Source organism: Tachypleus tridentatus, chromosome 3 (genome assembly GCF_004210375.1).
Source record: "Tachypleus tridentatus isolate NWPU-2018 chromosome 3, ASM421037v1, whole genome shotgun sequence".
Classification (NCBI taxonomy): domain Eukaryota; kingdom Metazoa; phylum Arthropoda; class Merostomata; order Xiphosura; family Limulidae; genus Tachypleus; species Tachypleus tridentatus.
In genome coordinates this window covers 10613098-10640809 of record NC_134827.1, presented here as the reverse complement: position 1 = coordinate 10640809, position 27712 = coordinate 10613098, and the positions used below count along the sequence as shown (strand labels likewise).

Genomic DNA, 27712 nt, shown 5'->3' with positions numbered 1-27712 from the left:
TTTCATTATTTTTAGAATTTATATTAAAAATTATTTCTTATCTTGAGCCTTCTCTACTGCTACACAAGGATTATCTGAATGCAGTCTTTCCCACTTTTGAACTGATAGAATAGAAGGAAGCCGGTCAGCCAACAGCACCAGTTGCTAACTCTTGTTTAGTAGGATTTGCCTATCACTCCTATAGCACACATACATCCAGAGCTCATTTTTGCAGCATTGGGATTCAAACCACAAACCATTGGATTAACAGTTTTGATATAGTAATTGCTAGGCCATGCCCAGCTTAAATGTCCAAAGAGTTACATTTCAGTCATGTTTCACAATTTTACTAATGTTATTTAATTAATATCCTCTTAGTATTATCAATCCATTTTTCCAACATAACTCATTACATACACACACACACATTTTTTGTTATTTTTATTTTTACCTCTGTTCTTTACTATAATATCCATAACTTTCTTAGAAAGCTACAGCAAGAGCTATTTGCATATAGCTATACCTTATTTTGGATTGATACACTAGAGAGAAAGCAAGTGGTCAACAGCATCCACAACCAATTCTTGGACTACTATTATGACTGAATGAAGGGGTTTGACAATCACTCCTACAGCACATCCAGAGCCACAAAGTGCTGAATACACTTTTGCAGCAACAAGCAGTGAGCTATGAATAATTTGAATCACAATCCAAGCATACTAACCACTGGGCTAAGCTTGACACTCTACAATGTATTATTATTCTTTATTTTAAGTATCAGGATAACCATCCTATACAATTATATATTTTAAATTGCTATGACATAAATACAACATTGATTACATTCAATCACAAATGGAGAAACAGTAAAATTGGCTTCTTGGTGATATTACCCAACATATATGATCAAGAGAAAAAAAAATTACAAATAGCATAATTTAACTTTATGTTTTGGTAATACTTTTTTTAATATATTTATACAGTATCAGTGGCTTATTTCACATATCTAAATATCAAATTTGTTTGCTAGGAATATCACATCATTTCCATGTTAGTTACTATGCAGTAAATTTTTATATCTTCCACAGCACTGACTGTTGATCTATTGTAAAAAAGGTTTATATTATTAAAATGCACATAATTATAATTACACTAGTTTTTCACTTAATAACAGGAACTTATCTCCATTAATTTATGTAAAGTTGCTGGTGGTTTCCAGATGTTACAGATTTTCAGTAGCTTAAGAATAATATCTAATTAAATGTTATAAGATTTATACCACTGCAACTATGTATCATAATAACCATATAGATTAATACACAATTTTCATGTTATGAAATATTTATTCAAATATAGATAGATTTTATTATATAAGTACAAATATATACCTTTTTTTCCTGTCACAATTCTCACTTTAAAGAATCACAAAAATAATTAGGTGAAATCACAAATTTTCTATGTTAAATATGCAGAAAGCCTACCACTAATTATTGAGGCTAAATGTAATACTGTCAATATTTTTTATACCTTTTTTATATATATATATGAATCTTATATTATTAAAACTTTGCAGCCAAACAATGTTATGGACACACAAGCAGTTTGATGCATAAATAGCTTAGAAAAATTTACTTAGAAATCAAGTGTACATCACTGATTATTATATGATTAAGAGCTATTGCTCAAATGTCACCATACGTCTACTAGCAAATTACACTTATGACCACTACTGTCATAAGTCTCAGTTTTATAACTTACAAGAAATATCTTTCTCTAAAAACACATGTTTAGATAGGTGACATTACATATCCAAACATTGGCTATATATTTTATACATGATTAAACAAAAACAGATACATCAGTAGAATAACAAGAGATCTGGAAGATCATACAAGTAAATTCTGGTTAAGTAATTGGAATATAACTAATACTTATTCTGCCACTCGTTAAAATTATCAATTTCTTCTTACTGTGCTCTCACACATGCACACATACAACAAAATTCATCCTGGTTTTTTCTTCTCACAAATCATTTTAAATATGTCCTTTGCCAATATAAATATGGAATCAAATAGTGTTCAACTGAAAATTACTATATTAGTATATGTGATTACTTGTAACAAAGTAATAAAGTATGAAAGCTTACATTAATGTCATTCTTCTGTTCAATCCAATCCTCTATTCCTCTCATTTTCTCTCCCTTGAGTATGACAAGTTCTCTGTAATCACATTACTTGGTGTTGCTGTAACCACCAACCAACCTTCTTGAAATGCACATCGCTATTTAGATGTTTGTGTAACATTCACACTCAAAACATTAAACTTTTGGCATTTAAGGCACTTTTACTGGGAGTCTTCATATTAGGTGTAGTTAATCACATGCTTGAATGATTCTATATATCACTGACTGGCTACATTTTGTCAAATATGATCCAGTCAATTCACTCAGTAATGAAAGGCATGAGCATGATAAAACATATGAGAATATAACAAGAGATCTGGTTAATACTTTCTTTCATCTACTACCTATAGTACTGAAGAAAAATGTTGATATTTCTCAATATCAAGTACATGCTATAAAATCTGACGGAAAAAACTTTGGTTTATGTGTTTCAAACTGTACATTTTTTGGAAGGCAAAGTATATTAACCTCATCTGCTGCTGAACCAGGGGTATAGCATGTATCCTGGTTGTATTGGAACATATTTAACAGTGAATGCAACTTCTTATGTCTTGTCAGCAAATCAAAATGCTTACTCAAATATTTAGTTTATATGAACCTACACTGTCAAGGTTTATATAAAAAATATGTCTGCACCAATGCACAAACTTTATTAGAAATTAATTTAACTGTTACTTGTAACATTTAGTAGAAGAAACATGTAAACCAGCTGCCACAAAACGTTAACCACTAGCAAACACATTTTCAAACACTATGTCTATATTATCATAGTAAAAGCTTCAATGGTTGATGAAAGTAGTAATAATATATGTTGTCTGGTTCAAACAATTAAAAATGTATATTATCCATAGAAAATTTCTTTTTAAATATGTCATTCCTTTCAGATAGTTTTTGAACTCCCATTCTCATTATTGAAATCAAGCTTAAAAAATATTTAAACATAATTTAACAAATTCACTAAGATATAAAAATGTAAAACTTATTTTTAAATACCATGCAAGAAAAATTATTCATTTTTCATTCTGAGATTCATAAGTCCTTCTATTGAAAAAAAAAATTGTATGTTATATATCACACAGTTAATCACAGACTCTTCTATAATTCTTCCACATAGGTTGATGGAAAAAGACCTATTGTACCATTTAGTTCTCCTTTCCACCAGTTTGTGTCACACTTCTTAAGAATTTTTATTATGTCACCTGTAACCCAGAAAACCATTTACATTAGTGCTTGTCAGTAAATTTCATCTACTTAATTCAATAAACTTAAAGACTGTAAAAACGATTGCACTAACAGTTGAACAATTTAATCAACTGAAAGTTAAAACATGAAATGCCTATTCAACTTTATGCAATATTCTGACATTTTATGGTATAAAGATAATGCAAAATATGTTAGTGTAGAAAGAAACCTCATCACAATAATTTTATTTTTATTTCTTTCATTTAACTCAAAATTATTATCATTATAAATGTTTCACCACTTTTTAGCAAAACATTACTGACAATAACAAAATTCTATTAGAATTTAAAGTCAAAGTAACTTTACAGTGAAATAGCCAAGCAGAATATCTTCTGAATTATTGGAATCTACACTAAACTATTTCCTACCTGTAAAAATTGTAAGTTCATCTTCTAGTTTAGCCTGATAGGGGTATAACGCTTGGCATTCTCCCACAGGTTCACTGTCGATAAGTTGTAGAGTCTGAATGTTGACATAAATTTCGGAAACATGATTGAAGGCAGCTTCTATGATGAAAAGAAAATTGTTGGCAATTTTTCTTTACATTAAGTACAGTTTTTTTCCATTATACTTTGTTATTTCCCACTTGAGCTAGTGTATAAAGTATTGTAGATAAACCTGGCCAGATCTGTTAGACAATAATTATTGGAAATCAAACTAATATCTTGCAAACAATCTATTGCAAATGCTTTTTTTTGTTTATTGTTGTTAGTAAGTATGGTGCTACATTATGGGTTATCCATGCTCTGCCCATCAAAGGTACTTGCTTATCACTGAGCCATCAAGAGATGAATTCAAGTGCACTGTGCAACATCACCTATTTCACAAACAGTTACATTACAAAAACATTTTTTTATGAATACACCTCTTTCTTTATTCCAAAAACAAAACAATGTTTAAAATTGTCAAATTTGTACTTATATTTAATTTCATGAATCAAAATTGACCAGGAAGAACAAAAATGGTACCAAAAAGAAAAATTTGTTTTTTAATAAGAAACAACAAATAAAGGCTCATAGAAGTCATTATTCTTGGTTTGTTTTAAAAATACAGTTTAAGAAAATTAAGCTAAAAGCTTTATTATAAATCATTTCTGAATGACTGAGCTAATAGGAAAATGTACAAAATGATAAACCATTAAATTTGTTATCAGCTGTGGATTCAAACAGGCATCACAAGTAACAAGATCACAGTATTAGAACAGCAGCATCACCTATACCTAAACCTAATTTTTCGGAGCTTGTCCCTACATTCCTATACAGATATACATTATACTCTCTTTCAAATTGTTCAAGAATATTCTAGTCTTTGAACTGGGTTTTAAGTAAGAATAGACTGAAATTGTTTAACATTAATCAGTTTTCAATGTAATGATCCAACAAATAATTTGCAAGTCTTGATTTTTACCATCAGTAGATGTAAGCTTAAAAAGTGAGTTAAACTTTGTAACGTATTTTTTATTTGTTGAATATCCTCTCTAAATTATCATTTGTATCAAAAGCTTTAAAGGTTTGCAAAAATATTTGAAAAAATATAGTTCATTGTTAGCTACTGTAACACATACATACATGCAGTACATGGCAAACAATTATGGTACATAGATTAAGAGAAAAGTTATCTGTTCCATTTTGTAACTTTAATTTTACATTTTAAAACATTACAATTGAATCAAATGTCATGGATACAATGAATAAGTCATACACTGCTAAAGTAGCTTACTATTTAACTGAACATGTATAAAAACTTGTTTACAATTTATGTTTGTGACCTGATGGCTGTCTATTTTGTGTATAAATGTAATTTATAATAACAAATAAAACAAATGAATAAAATTTTCAAACTCCAAACTGACTTTTAAATATAAATGGACTAAGTGCCAATTATAAAGGCCTGATAATAATGTTGTACTTGTTACCTTCTCAACATAAGTACATACAAAATTTAGCAATATTTAAGTTGCAAATACATCAATAATGACCTGGAACTGTTTTATAAAATTCCACTGAATTTGATATGCATGAGAAGTTATTTAAGGAAATCTTGATGGTTAGGTAACATACATCAGTCTGTGTCCAGTAAATGTTTATGAAGTGACAACAATTCAGTCTTAAAATATACATGTACAATGAGGTTCATATTTTCAAAATAGATTTATGCATTATTACACAGCTGGGTTTAAAACTTGTACTTTTTATACTAGCTTCTTTACAAAAACAAGATTTGAAATACTACCATTATTATCTCACTATGGTACTAATCACAGCTTTTATTGACAGTTTCATAGTTTAACAGTTTCTTTTAATAAGCTTCTGTTCTGTGGCAATTGGTTTATTGTTTACTTTAATGCTAAGTCTTCTTTGGTAGGACTAAATCAGAAGCAATTTTTCATCACATCTGATGAGCAATGGTGAAAGAATAGAAAGCATAAAAAATATGCAAATACAAATATTGTAGACTCAGAACTATGACACTTGTGAAAATGTTACACTTACCATCACAATCACTTTGTGGTAAAGATATCCCATCACCTGAACCTCTGTCTGTTTCTGCTAAATCATCATTTTCAGACCAGTCATTACTAAAAAGCTGAGTTCTTCCTACATCTGGTAGCTTTAACACTGAATGAATTATACCCTGTGATAATAAAAAAGAAACAAAATAATTCATAGCCCCATATGCATTTGCAAGTTATTAGACCAAGTTTTTTAGCATTTGTTATATTAATAGTTATTTTACAGTGAGATCCATCAGTCTAACAGATGAGATTTAATAATCTAGTAATTCAAAATAAAACTTTCTTTTCTGTTTATATTGTTCAATGGAAAAAGTTATATAAAGCTGTGAGCCTGAAAAAACTGTCAAAGTCAACTGTACGTACACAGCTTTTTTATAATACTGTGACAATTTTATTTTGTAATCTTCTGATAAGTTTACTTCCACAAGGAGCCACAAAAAAATACAATTCTTCCAAAACATTATTATTGCAGCCAATAAAATTGACAAATTTCAAACAGTTTTCTAACCTAACATTAAAACAATTATAAAAAACACCCATATTGTTTTACTTCACATACTTTTAGTGAGTAAAATATACACCTGATGCACTGGAAGAAACCTTGCCACTGCAGAAAGTAACAATAGTTATACCTCAGTGATGTCGAGAAAACCCACTTGTAGAGAAATATATATGCAAAAACGGCTTGTTTGGGTTGAGAAAATATTTTACGTAGAAGAGCGAACATAAGTGATGTCGAGAAAACCCACTTGTAGAGAAATATATATGCAAAAACGGCTTGTTTGGGTTGAGAAAATATTTTACGTAGAAGAGCGAACAACGTTTCGACCTTCTTCGGTCATCGTCAGGTTCACACAGTCACCTCTTTCTTTCTTTGTGAACCTGACGATGACCGAAGAAGGTCAAAATGTTGTTCGCTCTTCTCCGTAAAATATTTTCTCAACCCAAACAAGCCGTTTTTGCATATAATAGTTATACCTGTTTCCTGCTAAATACATTGTTTTTGGTTAACTTGTACAAAAACAAAATATTTGTGAGCCTCTTGTTTTCCATTTTCTCTCTCCATTAGTTTTCTCATGAAATCCTGATTTATAAAAGTATTCTGCTTTAGTAGAAATTAAGTGGTGAAGAAAACATACAAATGTAAAATATCAGGCCTTAATTTGTTAGTGTTAATTCAACAGTTTTTTAAATAAAAAAAACACCATCTTTAATTGATATCATAAGAATTTGATAAGTATATCATCTATTGTAGAAACAAACAGTTGTTATGGGATTAAAATTCATAAAGTTTTTTTTCTCTTACTCTAATTAAATGCCATAGATTTATTTATTAGTTGATGTTTTTAGAAGGTCTATTTCTGTGTCTTATCATTGTATTATATTGTTGTTGTTTCTTCCAGAAGGATTTGAAATTTGTTAGGAAAAGATATTTAAAAAAAATATCTTTAGCCAACTTCTAAAATAGATTATTCTTAATGTTTAGTCAGTTATTGGTAACCAGATTTTAACACTAATGTATCTGTTATTAACATACAAAACATTTATTGTAGATATATAAAAAACAAAAAACCTGTTTGTCTCTGTACTGGTCTATATGTGCAGTTAATGGGTGAGTTGGTTTACTGTTCTCATCCAGGTTAGTAAGGGCACATTCCACTTTATGGAGAGAAGCTTCAAAGAAAGCCAACATTGCACGAAGCTGCACAATGAATAAAACAATAACTTGAGAATTAAATTATTATACAAAAGACCTGCAATGGGCAGTTGAGCAGACCCTTCAGTAACCATTTAGCAATAATAAAATGTCTTCTCTATTAACTATTATGATAATAAGTAAATCTAATATTATTACAGCAAATTTGCAAAAATAAGTAAATGCATTTTATAATTTAACGAAACAAAAACTTACTATGAATAATAGGATACTGTAATACAGTTTTATTGTAATTATTAGTTCTTCCTAATAACATTTTAAGTATGACAGGGTACAGCCTGTAGGGTGAAAACTATACAGCATTTTGGAAAAAATTAAAAACATATCAATGAAAAATGAGAATTTCTGATTACTAAATTTAAGGTCTAAAGCTGTGTTACCAAACTGTTTAATGCCATTGAAAAACAAAAGGGAATACTCAGTAGCTGCAGCATTTGAAATTCTTTAGAGTAGGATTAGAGTAAATTAATCTACAAGACCTTCTTTTCATTTTTATTAGCTACATTTTTATGCACTAGCAATAACCAAATGTAGAGAACACATGTATCAGATTTGATTTCGTTAATCATCAGACTCTTCGTCCCCAAATTAAAATTATTTTGGGTAAGATAAGAATAAATTAATCCACAAGACTTTGAGGAGAACGGTCAAATATATCAGTCGAAAAGGGTTTGACCTCCCGAATCCAAAAGTGTAATTAGATCTTAAACCAGTCAAGAGATGATGGAGGTATTAGCTAAAAGTTTCTACATCAAAAAGTGAAGCCATTGTGCGAGCTGCTATGCCATGATTAAAAAGCCACATTATTGCACTTTATTGTTAAGGTCTAGTCATATAAAGTAGTATTACAACTCTTTTCCTTAGTAATTTTTTTCTTCTTTCAACTAACGATAAAGATGATTCTTTGGAATGTTAAATGTTGATAACCATTAAAGTTATAAGACCTGGAGGGTATCTGTAAATACTAATGGCTTAGAATAAAAAAGGTTAAACACTATATCAGTATCTGTAGATACAATATGATATCAAAGTGTATTGCAATTGTTATATATTTATGGAACTGGAAAATTTTTAAAGATAAATAAAGGAAGAAAAGGTACTTATCTCTAGGCTTATGTAAGTTGTAAAAGAAATATAAATAATGTTCAAAATTGTTTACAGAATACATAAGTTCTGGAAAAGAATAAACAAAGTACTATTTGTGTAAAACCTGTAAGAAATGTCCTTGAAAATGCAAAATTAATAATTGTTTTTATGATCCTACCAATTATATTTTATACTGAAAATTGCAAATGATTATGTAAAAATATTATATTAATTACCAATTACATATTTTAGTACTTGTTACTTAGAAGTTACTATTTTTGAGTATGAATAACAAAAATATGGTTAAAAACCTGACAAATATAAATCTATGATCTAAGGACTTGACTTTTCAAAATGGTGTCATAAGTGTCTTCATCAGGCTAGGTAACAATGTTTTTGTTTCAAAACAATTTATATGTAACACAGTTTCTTTTTTTAATAAAACCTTTTATTTAAGTGCATTATTTAAACATAAACAATTTAGCAAATGGCATCTGTTGTAGCCAGTACAATTATCTAACTGTGATTATTAATTGGTGACATTTTCAAATTACCAGGCACTAATTAGTTACTAGTTTTAATCCTATTTTTGGCTGCTAATCTTTTGCATTCTTCAGGAAAGTCTTACAAAGGACTATTTTCTTTACTGATAGAGGCCAATATTCAATCCCAAGTCTTCTCAATGGAAGTCTGGTGCATTACCCACTCGATTGGAATCTCCTCCATTAGGGTTTGAAATTCTCTAGTACAGATGTCAGTAAAACATGGATATCCTTGTTGAAAAACATTCAAACAGTTAGTTAATTCAGTTTATAATGAGGGAGACTCCTACCCCAGTCAAGTAGATAAAACAAACAGGCTTTCAGAAAAACCACGATCAAATGTTAGCCTCAACCAACACAGACAACAGTCCCTCTCTGGACTTTTCTGAAGACAGTAGCAGAATATCACCTGAAATGCATGATAAAAACTAATTAGTATTTAGTATCTTATAATTAAAAACATCACTAATTAATAATTAGATGCTGGTGATTGTTTAGGCTATTAAACATGACAAAGATTGATATTCAACCAAAACAACTTATTGTAGATACTTCAATTTTACAATATTAAATAAATAATGATACGAGTCATTATAATACTTTGTCATTCTCCAACTTCTTTCATAGAAGAAAATTTTCATAACTTTCAAACAGACTTAACTTAGTACAAAAACATTTTAACAAACTAAGAACGTCAATATAAACTATAAACTAATTCCCAGATTTGTGATTTGTTTCCATGATTTGTAAATATATCACTAAATTCTACTGTTCATTTTGCAGAAGCTAATTCCTGCCACTCAACCACACAATATTGTTAGTTCTTGCATTGCTCCAAAAAGTCTTACTCATAAAACATGCACTTTATAGTTTTGTTTTAGAAAATACAAAAGTATGCTGTAGGATGTGCAAAAAAATCTAAAATTCTCATATGCTGAGAATGTAACTGGTTTTATTATTATTATAGCTCTATTTCCACTCTCTTATGATGCCAACACGTGATCTGAAAACAATGACTAACCAAGCACAACTTTGAACAGTTGTTTCACGTTTAATACAAATTACACTGAATACATGTTACAAAGTGATAAAATATCAATTTTAAATTATTTTTGAATTAATACTGTTGAAATGGGGTTTGTAATACTTTTTATTTTAAAATTTTAAAATGTGATAAGCAGGTGTACATTTAATGATAATCATCAGTCACAACAGAGTTAAAGCAATACGTTTTAGCCTTAAATTTGTTTTATATACATGCAGAAACACACAATTTCCTTAAGTCATTTATATTTTATTGATCAAAGTTAAACTTTGATAAATGAAGTCTTATTGTGTATGAAATGAAATAACAGGCTGTGCTTTTTACATTCCTTACCAAAGTTTAGTCCAAGTGAGATAAATTTTCCCATCAACCTGTACAAAAAATTCTTCAAGCTAAAATAAATTAATCGCAAAGATAAACATTACTTACATGATACAATTTCTCAGTCACTTCTTGTTGAGCATCTGCATTACCAAAATTTGGTGTCTCATGAAACACTCTTGCTAGATGTTCAACTCCTGTGAGGATAATTTATTATATTAACAGAAAATATGACTACACTAAATGAAGGTTTAAGGCCTTTTTTTTTCAGTTGGATCAAAACTTTGTGATTAAAGATTTTTTACATATTGCTTTACTCATGTGGAAAAAAACTTGACATTAAGAACTTAAAATTTCAAAAATTATTTTCAACACTGCTAAAGCTAGATTATATAAATTATTTACATGCTTTATGCTTACAGCTCGAGTTTCTATTCTTGTTCACCAGTGTTTTAACATTTACCAGTCTATCGCTTATTGTTACATTAGTTAGTTTTAATTTTCCTATACTGAAAATGTATTTCTGATAGTTACTTCCCTCTTCTCACAAGATTAGCTTTTCCCATTTTGTGCTGCCCTCTATATGTGAACTTTCTTTATAACACATGCCACAAGCCTTCCATGCCCCATACTGGAATCACAGTTTCCAATATGTCTCTCATACAATTTATCATGCATAATCTCTCCACTAATAGAAGAATACCATTATCACATGATGCACGTGTCTCCCTCTATGTGTCACTAATGAACCATTACTCTGAAGTTTAGCAAAAGTTGGAAGTACTGGAAGACTGTTGGGAGAAGGGTGGGAAATGCAAGTAGAGGGAAGTACTCATCAGAAATACATTTTCAGAATAGGAAAATTATAACTTATAATATGGTACTTCTGTACACTCACAAGATTACCTATAATCCCACACTGAAAAGGAGTGGGGACTCCAAAAGCATCTAAAGATACTTCTTTAGAGGAGAGAAACAAATCAGATGATTGGAGAAGGCACACTGCACCACTTCTGAACCTGGTATCTTTTTGCCATGACCATCTTGGAACCATGGGTGTAGGATGGGTAAGGAGTGGCAGACAATACTTGATAAGTCAACTACATGCAAAACCACCTTGCTGGGTATCAACATTCATAAGATAGCAGGATGAAGATCATACCAGCTTCATCTCAAACCATAAAATCATAGATGTGAGAAAAACACTGCCTCCAGGACATTAAACAGGATTAGCATTGAGCCAAAAAGATGGGAATGTGTTATCTGGTATCTGAGGGAAATCTATCACATGCAATTAACTCCCATAACCATTAAAATTGGCCTGAAAAGTCCAAAGGTTAATAATAGCTCCATTGCAAGAGAGAATGAGGGAGTGCCCAGAACAGAAACATCCCACATGGAAATATCCATAACACACAACCCTGAAAGAAGAATTGAGGGAGAAAGATGGACAATCCCAAACCTATGTGAGGACTTATTTAATGATTGATTCATAAGATATCCAAAACCAACCCACAGGGTACTAACATCCATGCAAGAGTAGGATAAGGGCACATAATAAAATGAGTGAAGTGCATAAAGACTTCTCATTCCATGGTTTTTGTCACTTAATCCAGAAGATGGTACATCTTCGACCACACCAGAATACCATTGATCTATTCTGAAATGAATGGTTATAGCCATCTATGTCGAGCCCATCTAGTAGGATCCCTCCATTGTCAATTGCCCCAACAACTGGTAAGTGGTAAGGACTCCCATACTTTGCTGGAATAAAAGGGGAAAATGAGTATGGGAGACTCCAGAGGAATGGCTACACCCAAGAAAGTACAATAGGTGATCACAAAATCCTATTCTGAAAAGCAGACCATACCAGGCATGGCAGGAATGGGAATCTATCCCTGTCAACCTTACCCATGCTGTCAATGGGTAGTACAGTCCAAGACAGGCTTACTTATGAAGCAAATATAAGGTTATTGACCATCCAGTGATCCTAAGAAAACACCCCATGGCAAAGGTGAGTGTGAAGAACCACATAAAAAGGACACAAATTAACATGATGTATAGTGCACATTTGTTTGTGTATGTAAAGAATACCCGGTCAGGCACTAATTGCCACATGGGATCCAAGAGATGAAATTTGAAGCAAGGGCTCCTGAAAGAAAAGAAAGCATTAATAAAGTCTAAGCCAGTGTCATAGCCTGACCAAAGTCTGAAGTATAGCCAGAGGTGGCAAATGATACCCTGAGGAAGCAGAAACCTCAACATGATGTAAGTAATGGGAGATGAACATCTCAGTGGTGGTCCACATGCTAGACTGCAGAATCTCCTCTAAAGGCTGACAAAGACCAGAAGCAAGAATAATGGTGAGGTGTCAGATCTGATGGGAGTTAACGTGGAACACAGGATGTTGGGAAGTGGGCAAAGAGGAATAAGCTAACTGGATTAAACAACAAACCTAATTGGTAAGGGTAAAGGAAGAGGGTTGCCACGAGATAAAGAGATGGGAACAGGAACCCCTGGAGGCAATATAACAATGAAATGCATGCATCAAGCACAGAAGTCTACCCAGATCAGGACAAAAGTAGGAATCAGAAATAGAGGGAAGGGAACTGGGCAAAAAGGAGGAGTTACCCTCACATGCCACCAAGGTCTTGAGAAGGAAGAAATAATCCAAATAAAGGAGAAGGTTTGGTAGTGCTGTGTGTATAATATTGATAATGAATAGATCTGGCTGACACTGCCCACAGACCTAGAGCAGAAGGAAATGATCCTTAAGGGATAGGTGAAACAAAGAGCAAGGGCAAAGGGCTTAAATGGAGGGTTAATGATTTTGAGCACTGAGTTTGGAAGGAACTTAATTGTAAAAATATATTAAACTATAAGTTGAGGGATTTGAAATGAATACTTCAACTAACTTGGTTTTTGTTTCCAGTATTAAATAAATGTTCAGCTGTAATACATCTTTTCCTTACCTTCTTTTCCTTTTCTTTCTAACTCTGTATCACGCTTCAGCATATTAAAGAATTTTTGTAAAGACTCTTTTCTTCTGTCTTTATTCATGAGGTTGCTCATGTCTTCTGCCTGCAGAATAAATTAATTCTCTGTTGTTAAGCACAAAGCTGCATAATGAGCTATTTGTATTCTGGCCACTGCAGGTATTAAAATGAAACTTTTAGCATTATCATCCTCTGACTTGCTGAACTACCATAAGACTACAACAAAAAGATTAGTTGATTGTTAAGCAAGATTGCTTTTTGGAAATTTGGTATATTTTAGTCATACATTTAATACATTATTTCAGCTTTTCAGATGTGTGTGTGTGTGTGTGTGTGTGTGTGTGTGTGTGTGTGTGTGTGTGTGTTGTAAAAATATGTGCCCAAAAATACAACTATTTTCTTTTACCTAGATATTTTTTTAATTTAAAGGAATTTTACAATAAAATCATGGAAAATAATTTATTTAAACATGAAGTAATGTAACATTCTAAAACAGATATAAACCAACTGAACTTTGTATCCCACATACAAAGTAAGGTATGATATTAAATAGGTTTGGTGCCAGGTATGCACCCTTTCAGTTATAATGTGACAATCAATTTTATTAATAATTAGAAAAAGTTGCCAAAGAATTGACAGTGGATACTACAGGCTCATTGCCTGTCCTACAGTGGCAGTAGTTTAAAATTAGAAATGGCAACAGATAAACAAAGCATTCGCTAAGTTAGGAATGCTAGAAAGTTTTGGAAATGGAATTTTCATGTATACCTGTGGATGTAAGTGTGTGTCAAGAATGAAAAACAACATAACAGTGAATGTATAATAGATATTATACATTATGCAGAGTAAAGTGCACAAGTTACTTGGAAATACATTCCAGACCATAATATAAGAAATAGAAGTTAGCAGTTCTTACTACCTCTAAAAATGATGCAATTTCATTACAGAAGATAATGAATGTTTATGATACTGAGCACCAGAGTTAGGAAAAGTAACGTTTTTTTGAAAAAAAAAAAAAAGAGTAACGGAACCCTGATGCGAATCAACAAAGGAAAAAAATATACGTAAAAGGACTGAAGTTAATCAGTTTGTAGTCATACATTTGGAGTTTGTAATTTGCATATCTATGCCCATATTGATGAATAAGTGGCAGGAATTTGTTTCGTACAACCAAGGCAACAAGCAGTAATGGTTTGATAAAAGACCCCAAAAATATAAATCTGGTCAAAAGAATCATGTGCAGAATTGAGCAATATGAATTTCATGCTAAATTGCAATTATCCTAATTAAATAGTACAAAATGGCATGATTTGAGTCCTGAAGCAGATATTAACAGAACTGCAAAAGTATAATTGTATCTAAAAAAATATTTCATATTGACCTAGCTGATAATTTAATTACTGTAGTTTCAATGTTGATGAATCTTACAGAAGTTTTGATTACACTATGTAACACAAATTTTGTTCCTAGATAGTATGCGTTATTTCTTAATTGCTTATGTTGTAAAAGTACAGAAAATGGCCATTATTCCCTTTAAATTTTGCTTCTGTGTCCTGGATAATGAAATTTAGAAATTAACCTATTTTCTATGTGAAGACAGGCAAATTTTCACATTTTCATTTACATAAGATCTGAATAAAACAACATATGAATCAAGATTTACATGTATTTATACTAAAGTTATACAAAAATGAACAAAAATGTTTAGAAGTGAGTAGTTTTTCGAGATTTGCGACTGTAATATTAATCACTTTGATGTATCAGCCCCCAAATATAGTCTCCCATCATGTGTTCATTATATGCTCTCAGGTCACAAAAGCAAAGTTTGAAGAGAAAAATAGGTCTTTTCCATTTACTTTAGGCACAAGCAATTGGGAAATAACATTTTCTGCCTAGGAACAAGAAAAAGTAAAAATTTTGTTTCATAGTGTTAATGAGCAGTTAGTTATCCAGAATGAAAAAATTAGTAATTTTGGTGTAGAGTTATTTCAAAATAGTCTCAATCAAGTATTTTAATATACCCAATTAAATTTGTTTTATAATATGATAATCTGTCTCCAAATGAACATCTTTATTCCAAACATAAAATCCCTGAGATGATTGTTCGTGTGCTCAACCCACGACTGCAAAATCTGCGGATAAACATTTATTTGTAACTTATGTAAAGTCAATCCAAGATGATTATGTCTGCCATCTATTACATAACCTTAGAGGTGAATTCTAATTGATGCTAGTCAGGTTAAGTAAATTTAAACATGTTAAATTTAATACAAAATAGTTTTCAGATTTATTTGCCAATATTCAATCATTTACACACCTATATTTTAGAGAATTGTTTTTTTTATTTTCTTTCTATATTATTATTCATAGATATTTTCTCAACTTAAAAGTCTCTTCAGCCAGTTGAATGTACTGGTACTAAAAGAATTATATTTTTTTCATCAATAGACTTTCCTATGCACCAGTACCCTACATTATATGCTTCATAGTCTTCAATTGATGGATAAATGGACTGCCTACTGAGCTAATTGCCATGTGTTGTATATAATCGAGTATTGTTTTTTTTCATAAATGAAAACAGTATACACCACTTAAATGCATCTGGTGCAGTAACATGAGAGACGTGCAAACACTTGGCATTATGCACATATTAGTTCATGGTATTTCTATCACTACAACTTTAAGCGTAAACTATAAGAACTTGTTTCAATTGCATGTGCAATTTGAGATATTGTTTAAACTTATGACTTTTGGGAGGGGGGCCAAAATCTTACAACTTTGTATATGGGCAAAATATGAGAGCTACATCAATTACAAACTACATTTGTTCGCTGCAGTGTTTAGGCAGCTTATGCCTAGCATGCACACTACATGTAATCTACTTAGTCATACTGCTTTAATATGCAACTTATTTCGGTCTTAAAACAACATTAAGTTTACAGAATTAAAAAAACAAATTTATAGAATGGAATTTAAAAAGCTTGTAACATTAAATTTCATGAGTTTATTGTGTTATTGTGAATATTGAAACAAATAGCATCTCAACTGTGCATATCATATTCTAGCCAGTCTGACATTAGCAAAGTTAGCATTTGATATTGTAGATATAGTTCAGTTGATATGTTATTATACTTTGTTTTTTACTCTCACTTGTAAGTTCTTGGTATTATATATATATATATATATATTGGCAAACTCACAAGCTAGTCTAACTGTTACTGGTGTGAATCAGGCTGCTACACTCTCAGTTCTTTTGAATAATGAGTAAATGTAATTGAAGCAAAATTAAATGATAATAATAATAAATTACTAATGTTAGAAGAATAAATGATTTTGTGTTATTTACCTATGCTATAAATCTGATTTGTAATTGGTAAAAATTACACTTTACCACCTTAATAAAGTTCATATCATAGCAGTTGTTGTCCATTAAATCTGACAAGTAGCATCTCAACCACTACTATGTCTGTTGCATTCCAGCTGACCTGATGAGAGCCCTGACGGTATAGAGCATAAGGACCTATTGTTTGTTGGCATTGGATATGCGAGATTGACATATTTTTATATAACTTTTTTTCTTTCACTCATAAGTTCTTAGAATTTCCAAAATTCATACAAACTCTGAGAATAGTACTATTTATGGTAATAGGTACAAAGAGAAGGAATTCTTCTTGCTTTTTTTAGTTCACTAGTACATGGACCTGATAAGTTCCTTCTCCTTCTATAGCAACATTTGGCATGATATACAACATAACTGTATTCATTTGCCATGAATGAATGATATTTCATTAACATTACTTCAGTGTGAGTCATATATAAAACCATTTAGTAAGCAATATTGTAACAAAACATAATCAGTAACATAACTAGAAAAGTGTCTCAATTTGTCTAATAACAATTTCTAATGCATAACCATTCAGTTTGCTCTACTGTGTAAAGCACACTTTAAACAGATTAACATGAAGGATATATAAAATAAGTTAAAAATTAGTTTAACGACTTCCTTTTTCTTGTTGTAGATCTACATCACAAAATAGAAGGGTGAAGGTGAATCATAAAACCTTAACACAAATATTAGATTTTATGACAAAATAGCCAGCAACATCTCTAAACAATATCACTTTTTAATATTTATCACATCTCAAAATGATAAATAACATTATGAAGACTGAAGTTACTTAAAGATGGTCATTCACATTAAAAAGAACAAAACTGCAGAAGAATTCCTATGTGGGATTCCATACACATACAATAAAAATATAAAGGTGTGGAAAAATGTTTACTTCTACAGATGTATCTTATTGTACTTTCATCAGAAGTGAAACTACTTCCATAGTAAACAGTTTTTACCCGCTATTTTTAGCAAAATTCTCATCTTATAACCTTTGTTCTTGTAAAAATGTATATAAAAACATTTGTTTGTGTTAAAATTAAATTTGTTATTTACCATAAAATTAACTGTAAGAGCTATTGTCATTTAAGTGCCAAATGTAATGAACAAAAAGGTTTAGCGCAATTCACTGTGCCCTTTACAACACTTAAGCAATAACAGTTGTGGTGCAGTTACTATAACAATAAATATATCTCAGACCTTTCAACAAATCATATTGACAATGTTTTGTACCACTTCAGTACATCCTAGGAAGTTCAAATGTTTTAAAAGAAAATCTTATTTTTTTCTTAAAACCCCACATACGAATGATTCTGATAATCATATCTGTTATTACTGTTACAATTTTAAACTGTACTATTTGATCTTAGTAATTAGGCAAAATTTCTGAAATATATAATTGTTTCCTCTAATGTATTCTATTGGATGAAATAAAGTAATTTCCTTCTAAATCTCCAATGAAAAGTTTTATACTCAAGTTCTGCAGAATCATGCATTAAACCAAGAGCTACTAAAATATCAAGGTAAACTAATGATTATAAAATATTCATGTTATATATTTAAAAACACTAACTCCTATATTACACATTCTAAAGTGCTTTATTATTCTCACATATCAATCATATTCTATTTACTGAAATCAGTGCTTTATTCTACATATCATTTGTTACACAACATTTAAATTTGAAAAAATGAGACCCATTTCAAATGAAAAATACTCACATAAAAATCTGGAAGACGTTGCTCAGGACAGTTAGGCCCTGTTTGTCTAGATTTTATTTCACACTGAATATCTCCTTCTACATCAAGCTTAGACACAACTTCGCTTAATTTGTCATAATCCTATAAAGTACAAAATACATAAAATATGCAATGTTATTCAAGCCAGAAAAATTTTAAATTGAAAATACAGTGAAAAGTATAAACTAAAACACATTATATGTTTTATAACTGGTAATTTCTAGATATTTTGTCATGAATGACTTATTTCTAACCTGACATTGCAAAAACAGATGATTTTATTCAAAAGCATAAAAAATAAGTGATCCTAATATGTTATTAAGTATTTCTCCAAGCAATAAAACCATTTTCAAGTAACATTATCTTTAAGAAAGTCAATACCTGATTGGTGAGAGAACTTGTGTCTATTGCCAAGATATCTACTCGCACCCAATCTACCAATAATTTTTCCAAAGAAGGCTAGAAGTTTGAAAAATAAACCAATCAAAATTCAGTCCCCCAAAATATTTTGCACAACTGAAACTTTCAGCAAATAGCGACCGAGACACAGAACATAAAACAGTCATTTGTTTGTTCCTTGTTAAGCACAAAGCTACACAATGAACTATTTGTGTTGTGCAAACCATGGGTATTTAAATACAGTTTTTAACTTTATAAGCTTTCAGACTTACCACTGGGAAATAAACCACTGGACAGTAATACTATATATAAAATATATTATTCATATCTGAGAAATGGAACTATTACATGACTAGGAAGAAATTCAAAGTCATAAAATTTAATTATTTTAGTGTTTATTAAAACAAATAGCTAACACAAAATTACTTATTTTGTTAGACATCAAAATAAAATGACATAGCTTATTTCTTGACTTAAACCTGTAATAGTCATCAACATGTATTTCAACATAATGAAAATGCCACAAAAACCTGTCTAGCTTTGACAGTATGAAGAAACAAACAAGATTTTGAATTTTATATTTAGCCAGTTACATAATAAAATGCACAATGATTACAAAACACATTTCAAGAATAGAAAGATCATTAATTTTGTTGTAAATGAATTACAAGCATGTTTGTACAACAAAAAATTGGCAACAAATTCAAGTGATATACCACATGACAGTACATACTGTTTACTTTTCATTTCACTTCACAGTGATATTAATGTTTAAATTAAGAAATCTCTTTTCTGGTTTGTTGGTTGGTAGACAGATATGTATACATGTATGACATCATAAAGTTTTTTTTTTTTGCTACAAACAATGCAGAACAATATCATATCTGGCATGAGTGAAAAGTTGTTTTTGCTGTAAACAGTGTTGCTAGCCAAGAGTTTTATATTATATTTTGTCTGGCACATCACAAAAGTGTTCCTTTTCTGTAAGAACGTGGCAAGCCAAGTTTCAAGTAAACACTAAAGAAATAATTCTATATGATATATTAATATGAAAGCTGTACAAATCACTTAAACTAATTGATCCACTATTATCTTAATAAACAAGTGTATGAAAATCAAAACTGAAATGTATTTTTTAAGATTTTTAGCAAAAAACTACATTGTCTACATTCACTTTTGTAGCAAAAATGTGATGGTATAATCAAATTTTTTTTATCCAAAGTATTATTAACAAATTAGTACATATGACCATGTCAAAATGTGGAAGTTGAAATATTATCCAAACAGATGACTTTGGTTTTAAAAAACATAAAAGTACCAAAGTAAAATGACAACCAAAAGTAAGAGGAAATTCTGATGAGAAAATAACACTTTTTGTTGGGTTTTTTGTCTGGCAACAGTAATGTTGTTTTTGCCTTTGTTGATATTTTGAATTGTTTAATGATTACAAGAACTAAATGAAAAAAAAGTGAACTATTAAGAACATTTCATTTCATTAATTAATTTATTTCTAGTTCTACTGTTATCAAAGCTGTTATACCACACATCTGATAATATAATAGGTGTCTTTCATCATGAAAAAAATTTAAATATTTTGGTTTTATTAAACTATGACTACCAGATAATAAAAGATACACTGTGCATATTCTGCATATAATTAATTAAGTATAACAGATCATCATCTACACAAATTAATCAAAGTTTGTTAGTATAAAAATGTTTCTCAGCATATGAACAACTAAATGGATTTATTTCTCAAGTTTAGAAACTTTCCACAAAACAATGGGAAAAGTATTTATAAAAACAAAAAATAATATACAATTCTTAAAATTTTTTCTCAAACTGTAAATATTTCTTTGTTTATTTAACAGAGGTATTTCACTACAAAAAAAAATACAAAGATCCACTCTCATTACAGACAGAAAACTTTTTTTTAATACTTTTTTATTTAAATCATAACAATGCATAATCTACTTTAAAGACAATAAGAAAAATACTTTATTCTTAAGAAAAAATCTTCCAAAATGTTAAAGTAACATACCTGAACCATCTTAGGTCCAAGCACACTGAGGTGGTTGGCATACTTTTGAACAAATTCCTGCAAATGGACAAGTTTCTTTTCTTCCATCTCTTGAAACTGGGTGCATGCTTGAAAAACAGCCGATTCCCATTCCTGTCGTACCCTCTCAGCTTTTATACAGTTATTGTAGTAGTCATAATCAGCTTTTACCATGGCTTCCTCTGCTTTTCTACGTTTAGCTTCCAACTGCAATGAAAAATGGCAATACAAGAAAGCTTGTTCAGTTATTGCCATGACCTCTTGAAGAGCGAGTCAGTTAAGACACTATACCAAATATTCATATATGTATGCATGCACACACCTCTCATTTTTATTCCATTTTCCGTAATGCTAATGAAAAAAACTCCAGTGTCTTACCCACTTACACAAGAAACTGAGGTTGAATAAAGGAAACATAAAAAACACTGTAGTTATTTTTGTGTTCCTTTTCCTCCCTTTTAAGTAAAGCTGGGAAACAGTGGTATTTGCTAATTGATGACTCCATTAATTAATCAAATTTGACTAATGAGCAAGTGTTCCTCAATCCATGGTACATAAGAGCAGAAAACAAAGTTGAAAGTGGATGCAACAAACCAGTTGCCTTCCCTCCATTGGTAAGCAGTTCGTGAAGAATAAAAGTAAATAAAAAAGTTGATGGCAGGTGCCAGTTGCCTTCTCTCTCTAGTTAACAGTTTCAAATTATGACAGCAGATAATCTTTGTCTGTAAGCATAAGCATAATGTACCTGTTTATCAAGCCACGCTAATTTTCCAATAAATACATTCATAATTTTGTTTCAATCCCAATTAATTTTTTCAATAAAATTTTTAATTGAATAAAAATTGTAAAGCAAAGATAAAGCTCATCATACATAAACTAATGACTGGAAATAGTATATTTTGTTTATTTCTTCATTAAGAAGATTTGAAGCTTTATAAATCTTGTAAAAATTTCCAAAAGTATAATTTATTCCCTAAAATTAAGTAATGGTAATTCTTACTTTGAATACCTTTATATGATTAAATGAAAAAATTTACACACTGGTATATGAAACCTTTGAACTTTTTTATGTTTCCTATCACAGAACTTAAGTATTTTTTATTTAATTTTATAATTTCTTGTGTATATTTTTTTCAACATACTAATGTTTATCCAAATTTCCAACCTCAATTTAATACAATAACTACTTATTATTTCATACATTTTACATTTTTTAAATATTTCAATGACATACAATTATGGTTAATTTTTAATAATTTCTTTTTTTGTTAAGAATATTCAACTAATTTTACTAGACTTCTTTTATGAACTAGAATTTACATTTTTTTTTTATTGTTAATTTTAAGGTTATCACCTTACTCATGTCTTTATCTGTGATAATTTTTCCTTTGCTACTCCTACTTTCTAAGTTCTGATCCTTCATTCGCTCAGTTTCTTTCGTACAAATAAAAGACAGCTTTTGAGACTTCATTTCTTCAATACGTAAAATCAGCAAGAGTTTTTGATGTTCGATCCACAGTCAATTCAGCCTATGGAATAATTTGTTTTAAAACACAAGTTAAGTATAAAAACCACAATTTATTTTTCACTCTTGCATTCAAACAAATCAATACACATAATTTAAATGAAATAGAAAAAGGACGAAACAATAACTACTACGAGTGAATGTAGCAAATTAAACAGCCGTAACTAAACACTGACTATTAGTGGCATGGTATGAAGTAAATGATTGTGTACAAACCTTATCTTCTAATGGTACATGAAGTAATAATGAACCAGATCTAATCCTTATAGCCTAAGTGGACATGGAAAGGAGTAATAAAACAGGACAAAACTATCTACAGTGTGTACATGTTAAGAAATAATGAAATATATTATGATTATCCACGTGTGACATGTCAATCAGTAGGGGAGGGGAACTAATATTATCTTCCATATGAACAAATAGAGTAAATAAACAGAATTATTACAAAAGCATTATTCATTAAGTGGACACTTTAAGAAATAGTAAATAAAGTTTACATCATAATTAAAGTGTTGGAAGTTAAGGAAGAAACAATATCAAAATATTATTTCTTATGTATACATGTTAATGAGTAATGAAATAGAACTAAACATGAGCATTTAAATATACATGCGAAGAAGGAAGGAACTAAATCAAAGCATTATCTACCATGTAAATGTTAACAAGTAATTAATTACAATGAAACTTTACTTCTTAAGCAACATAAGAAGTAAGAAAATATTAAACACAACATATACTGGGTCTTATATGTTAAAGAGTAATAAAAGAAACCTAAACATTAACATCCAAATATGCATGTTAAAAAATGAGTAACTATTTCTAGACATCAACTGTTATGTGAATATAGAAAGGAACCATGACCAAACATGATATTCTGAGAGGGACATGATAAGGAGTTGTTAACTATGTATAACAATCTTCTATGTGTACATGTTAAGCAGTGATTAACTATGTCTGAACATTATCTTTAATGAGTTACATGTGAAGGAGTACTGAATTGTAATCAAAACATTATTTTCTATGTGCACATGTTAAAAAGTAAAAATTAAAACTACACAGTAACATGGGTATGTACAGAGCAAGGAATAATTAATCAAAATTAAGCATCATGTTTCACGTGTGCAAGTGAAAAAGTCAATAATCTTCTATACATGCTAAGGACTAATCAAGCAGAATGAAATGCTAAAAAGCAACTAAATGTAATGAAACATTAATGTCTATGTTTACATAGTAAGAAACTAGTAAGTACAACCAATCCTCAACTTTTAATTGTACATGTGAAAGAGTGATTAACTAAGATGAGACACAACACTATTGCACATGCTAAAGAGTAGGTAACTACAGCTAAACCTTACAGTCTATGTGGTATAAGTGAAGGAGAAATGAATTAGATCCATATGATATACTGTATGTGGCCAATTTAAGGAATAATAAAGTCAAAATATCATAGGATTTGAGTTAAGTGTTAATAAGGAACAAACTATATTTAAACAATAAACATGAATTTTAGATATTTCCACAAGGTTGGTGACATGCATATTTCTCAGGCAGAAAACATGATTTTAAGAGAAAAATAGCTAATGTGTGTATGAAGTTGAGTGATAATATAAGAATATTTTTACCTGCTTTCTTGTTTTATGTTCACCTTCAATTGAAGCTTTCAATGGTTTAACAACATCTTCTTGCAACCCAGATGATACATTCCTTAAAACAAAAACTAATGTAAAATTTGGTTTATAGAAACTTTAGAACTATGAACAATATCCATTTTACAAGGATGAAGTTTTTTGTATAAAAAAATTAAGAATTTTTGTCAAATTTAAACTGTGACAGAATAACAGACAAATATTTATATTTTGCACATTTTAGAAGAGCCTAATAATTATTAATAAGAGAAAACAATGGTATTTAGATAATTTTTAATAATACTTCTTGTCTAGGTGTATGAAAGGAGTATTATTGGACTGTACTGATAACTCACACTAAGATTTATTACATCATTAGAAACTGCATTACATACAATGTTATAGTGTGATGAGCTAAGTTTTCATCCTAATTTAGTCTTTGTTTTCATTACTGTATATAAAGTTGTCCTCTTATGTTCAAGTTATTGTAAAAACATTGTCCCAAGGATATTAAATTATAAAAACAGTGTTATCATAATTATGCATGAGAAAAAAAACTGTAGCACAAAAAAGCATATAATAGTATTCAAAAGAATATAGTTGCCAATATAAAACTATAGAAACTCACTGAAAAGTTTAAAGAAAAATTCTTTATTGCAAATTCCATACATATACAAGTCAGTATTTTTGAGAATACCAATTACAAAATTATTGTAATTAGGATAGCTTATAAATTTCTTAATAAACATTGAAGTAAAAAGCAGCAATGTGCAATAACTTTTTGAAAATAAAAGAATAGGAATATTATTAACAACAAAAAAGCATACTTGTGGAGTTCTGCTTCATGCTCCATGGCCACAGCAACTCCTTGCCATGCTCGTGCCATTGTCCTATAAAATTCATGCATATAACTGACTAAACCATAGAAAAACAAACTATGTACACAAATCAAATAAATTGTAATCTATTTTACTCATCTTCAGACAGCCTTTTAATAATAGTACATTATACTGACATAATTCATTAACTGAATAATCCAGTAAGTTAATAAGAACAAAATACTGCAATACAGATAAAGAAATTTAATGAACTGAATGATGGATTTTAGAGGTTGCATTTATTTACAGCTTTTGCATTTCTTGATTCATTGTTCAGTGCAATATAAATTCTGTCCACTACATGGAAAAAAAATGTTCAATAACTTGAGTCCATATGATCAAAAAAAACATTCTGATAACAGTTGTTCAATGTCTAATATTGCTATAGACTATTTGTAAAACAAAAATAAGAAGCCAGATTTGAAGTTCTGTTTAATAGTTAATAATGTAATATAATATTGAAAGAAATAATTAACTATTCACCATTTTTAAGAATTACACTTAAAAGACATACTTTTTTGTCTTAATGTTCTTTATTAGTAATTATTAAACTATTCTTAATCCATAGTGTTTGCAACTGTTAAATAATAAAAAAATAAATAATGAGCAAGTCCAAATTACTATTCCCATTATGGTGTAAATGAATAAATAGAAAGAACTGTGAAGAATGCTGCTAGAATGAATCAAGGGTGAACAGATTGTCATATAAAAGACAATTTAAGATATCTGAAATTATTTTCTAATTAGGAAAAAAAAGAAGTAAAGGATATTTGATTAAGGTGTTTAAGATTATTAACGAATTTGATAGTTTTAATGCATAAATGTTTATAATACTTAATAGCAAGAATGACAGGACAAAGAGCGAAAAATTCTGGCAGGACAGGACTCGTCTTCACCTAAGTTTTATTTTTCTAACAAGATGACTGGCCTTTGAAAGGGGTTCCAGTAGGTTTAAAAGAACTAAAAGGAAGGCTTGATAAACATTTTAATGATAAAAGCTGGTTTTGAATGTTTTATATCTATTTCAAGGTTTATTTTAGTGAATGCAATGGATGGTCTAGGTAGACCAAGAGACTCTTTGTTGTCCATAAATTTTATGTTATGTTATATTTCAGCACCATGTGTGTGTGAAACTGCACAGTTAAAGAAAATTAAAAAGAAATTTACTAAGGTAATTTTCATGTATATTTCAATAAAAAGTAAAAATAAACATAAAAAACTAGGGATATTTTATTGAAATGTGTGCCTATACAGAAGCATTTTGGACACAATTTTCTTTTCTAGAAACTCAGTTTTTAAACAAGTTTTTTATCACATGCTTTAATCTTTTATTATTGTTACGGAATTTTTCACCAAAACAATGAAATTACACTTAAAGTAAATAAGTGTATCTAAGCTGTTTTTCAGTTTAACTTATCAATTAATGATTAAGTAACTACATTTTGAGTTTTAGTGTAATAGCAGAAACCAATTAGAATTGAATACAAAGATACTGCTCGGCTTTAATTTATGGTTTGTCAATAGACATTTACAAAAATAAAAAACTAATCAAAACCATAGGTGGCTATCAAATGGAGTCAATCAACAATTCATTTCAATCTTTCCTCAAGTGAATGAAATGGGAGGCGTAATGAAATAGTAAATACTGATAAAAAAGAGGATTTGTTTCTGATTTAAACGTATATTACTAACTAATTATTCACATGCATAACCAATTCTTTAAATAGAGCAAACCTACCCAAATGCTTCTTTCGAAGCTTTAGCAACCTTGCTAGCAAGTTTTCCTAGATTTTTAGCATACTGGTACTCTAATTCACACCTACAAAAGTAAAACAGAAAAGAACTGTTTAACAGTTTGTGGTTTTATTGTTAACAGCTATTATAAATCTTAAAACAAATTATTTTGTATTTATTTTCTACAAAGCAAAAATGCATATTTAAATCAAGTAACATTTCACGCCCATATCTGCATAAGTTGATTTTTTTACTCTTCTAAAACATATTACTCAGACATTAATTTTATAGAAGACAGAGTACAATTGACTATTTATTTCTGATAAAGAATGGAATCTACCCATTCCAAACAGTTTTGTTCAATATACATTGCTGGCCAAAATCTTAAGGCCAATGAACATAAAGAAAAAATATGCATTTTGTGTTGTTAGGCTCAACCAATTATTTGAGTAGAGTTTCGAAAGATGAAAATAAGAAAACGGAAAATAAAAATAAAAAAATGTTATAGCATTTAGTAGGGAAAAGGTGAACACTATAAAATTAGTCTAAATACTAGCTGGTCAAAAGTTTAAGACCATACGAAAAAGAAGTCCTAAACAGGGTAAAAATGCCCAACAACAGGTCTCAGTAGTGAGTTGCATGGCCGTCATTGTGAATAATTGCAAATATTCGCTTTGGCATGGACGATATAAGCGTTTGCAGAAGGATGGCTAGAATGATATTCCATGTGGTGAAG

The 27712-nt window shown here is 29.9% G+C and overlaps 1 protein-coding gene and 1 long non-coding RNA gene across 5 annotated transcripts in view; one reads left to right on the top strand and one right to left on the bottom strand.

Moving 5' to 3' along the window:
* LOC143246345 (uncharacterized) overlaps positions 1-26372 on the top strand; it is a 72345-nt gene extending 45973 nt beyond the window's left edge. Inside the window, exon 3 of the long non-coding RNA XR_013025920.1 lies at positions 26084-26372. This is a non-coding gene — a long non-coding RNA (uncharacterized LOC143246345). The remainder of the gene's footprint in view (positions 1-26083) is intronic.
* Positions 726-24443, bottom strand: LOC143246343 (nostrin-like). 4 transcript variants are annotated; one of them, XM_076492903.1, is made up of 10 exons: positions 24362-24443; positions 22569-22743; positions 21197-21421; positions 18739-18858; positions 13602-13710; positions 10738-10826; positions 7492-7620; positions 5896-6037; positions 3772-3909; positions 726-3360 (listed from the first exon to the last, which is right to left on the bottom strand). In XM_076492903.1, the coding sequence occupies exons 2-10, from the start codon at positions 22683-22685 to the stop codon at positions 3257-3259; spliced, it is 1173 nt and encodes a 390-aa protein (XP_076349018.1). In that variant the 5' UTR covers positions 22686-22743; positions 24362-24443; the 3' UTR covers positions 726-3256. The 4 variants fall into 4 exon arrangements, with proteins under 4 accessions (XP_076349018.1, XP_076349020.1, XP_076349019.1 ...); XM_076492905.1 differs by lacking the exon at positions 7492-7620; XM_076492904.1 differs by lacking the exon at positions 18739-18858.
* Positions 26373-27712: the final 1340 nt, after the last annotated feature.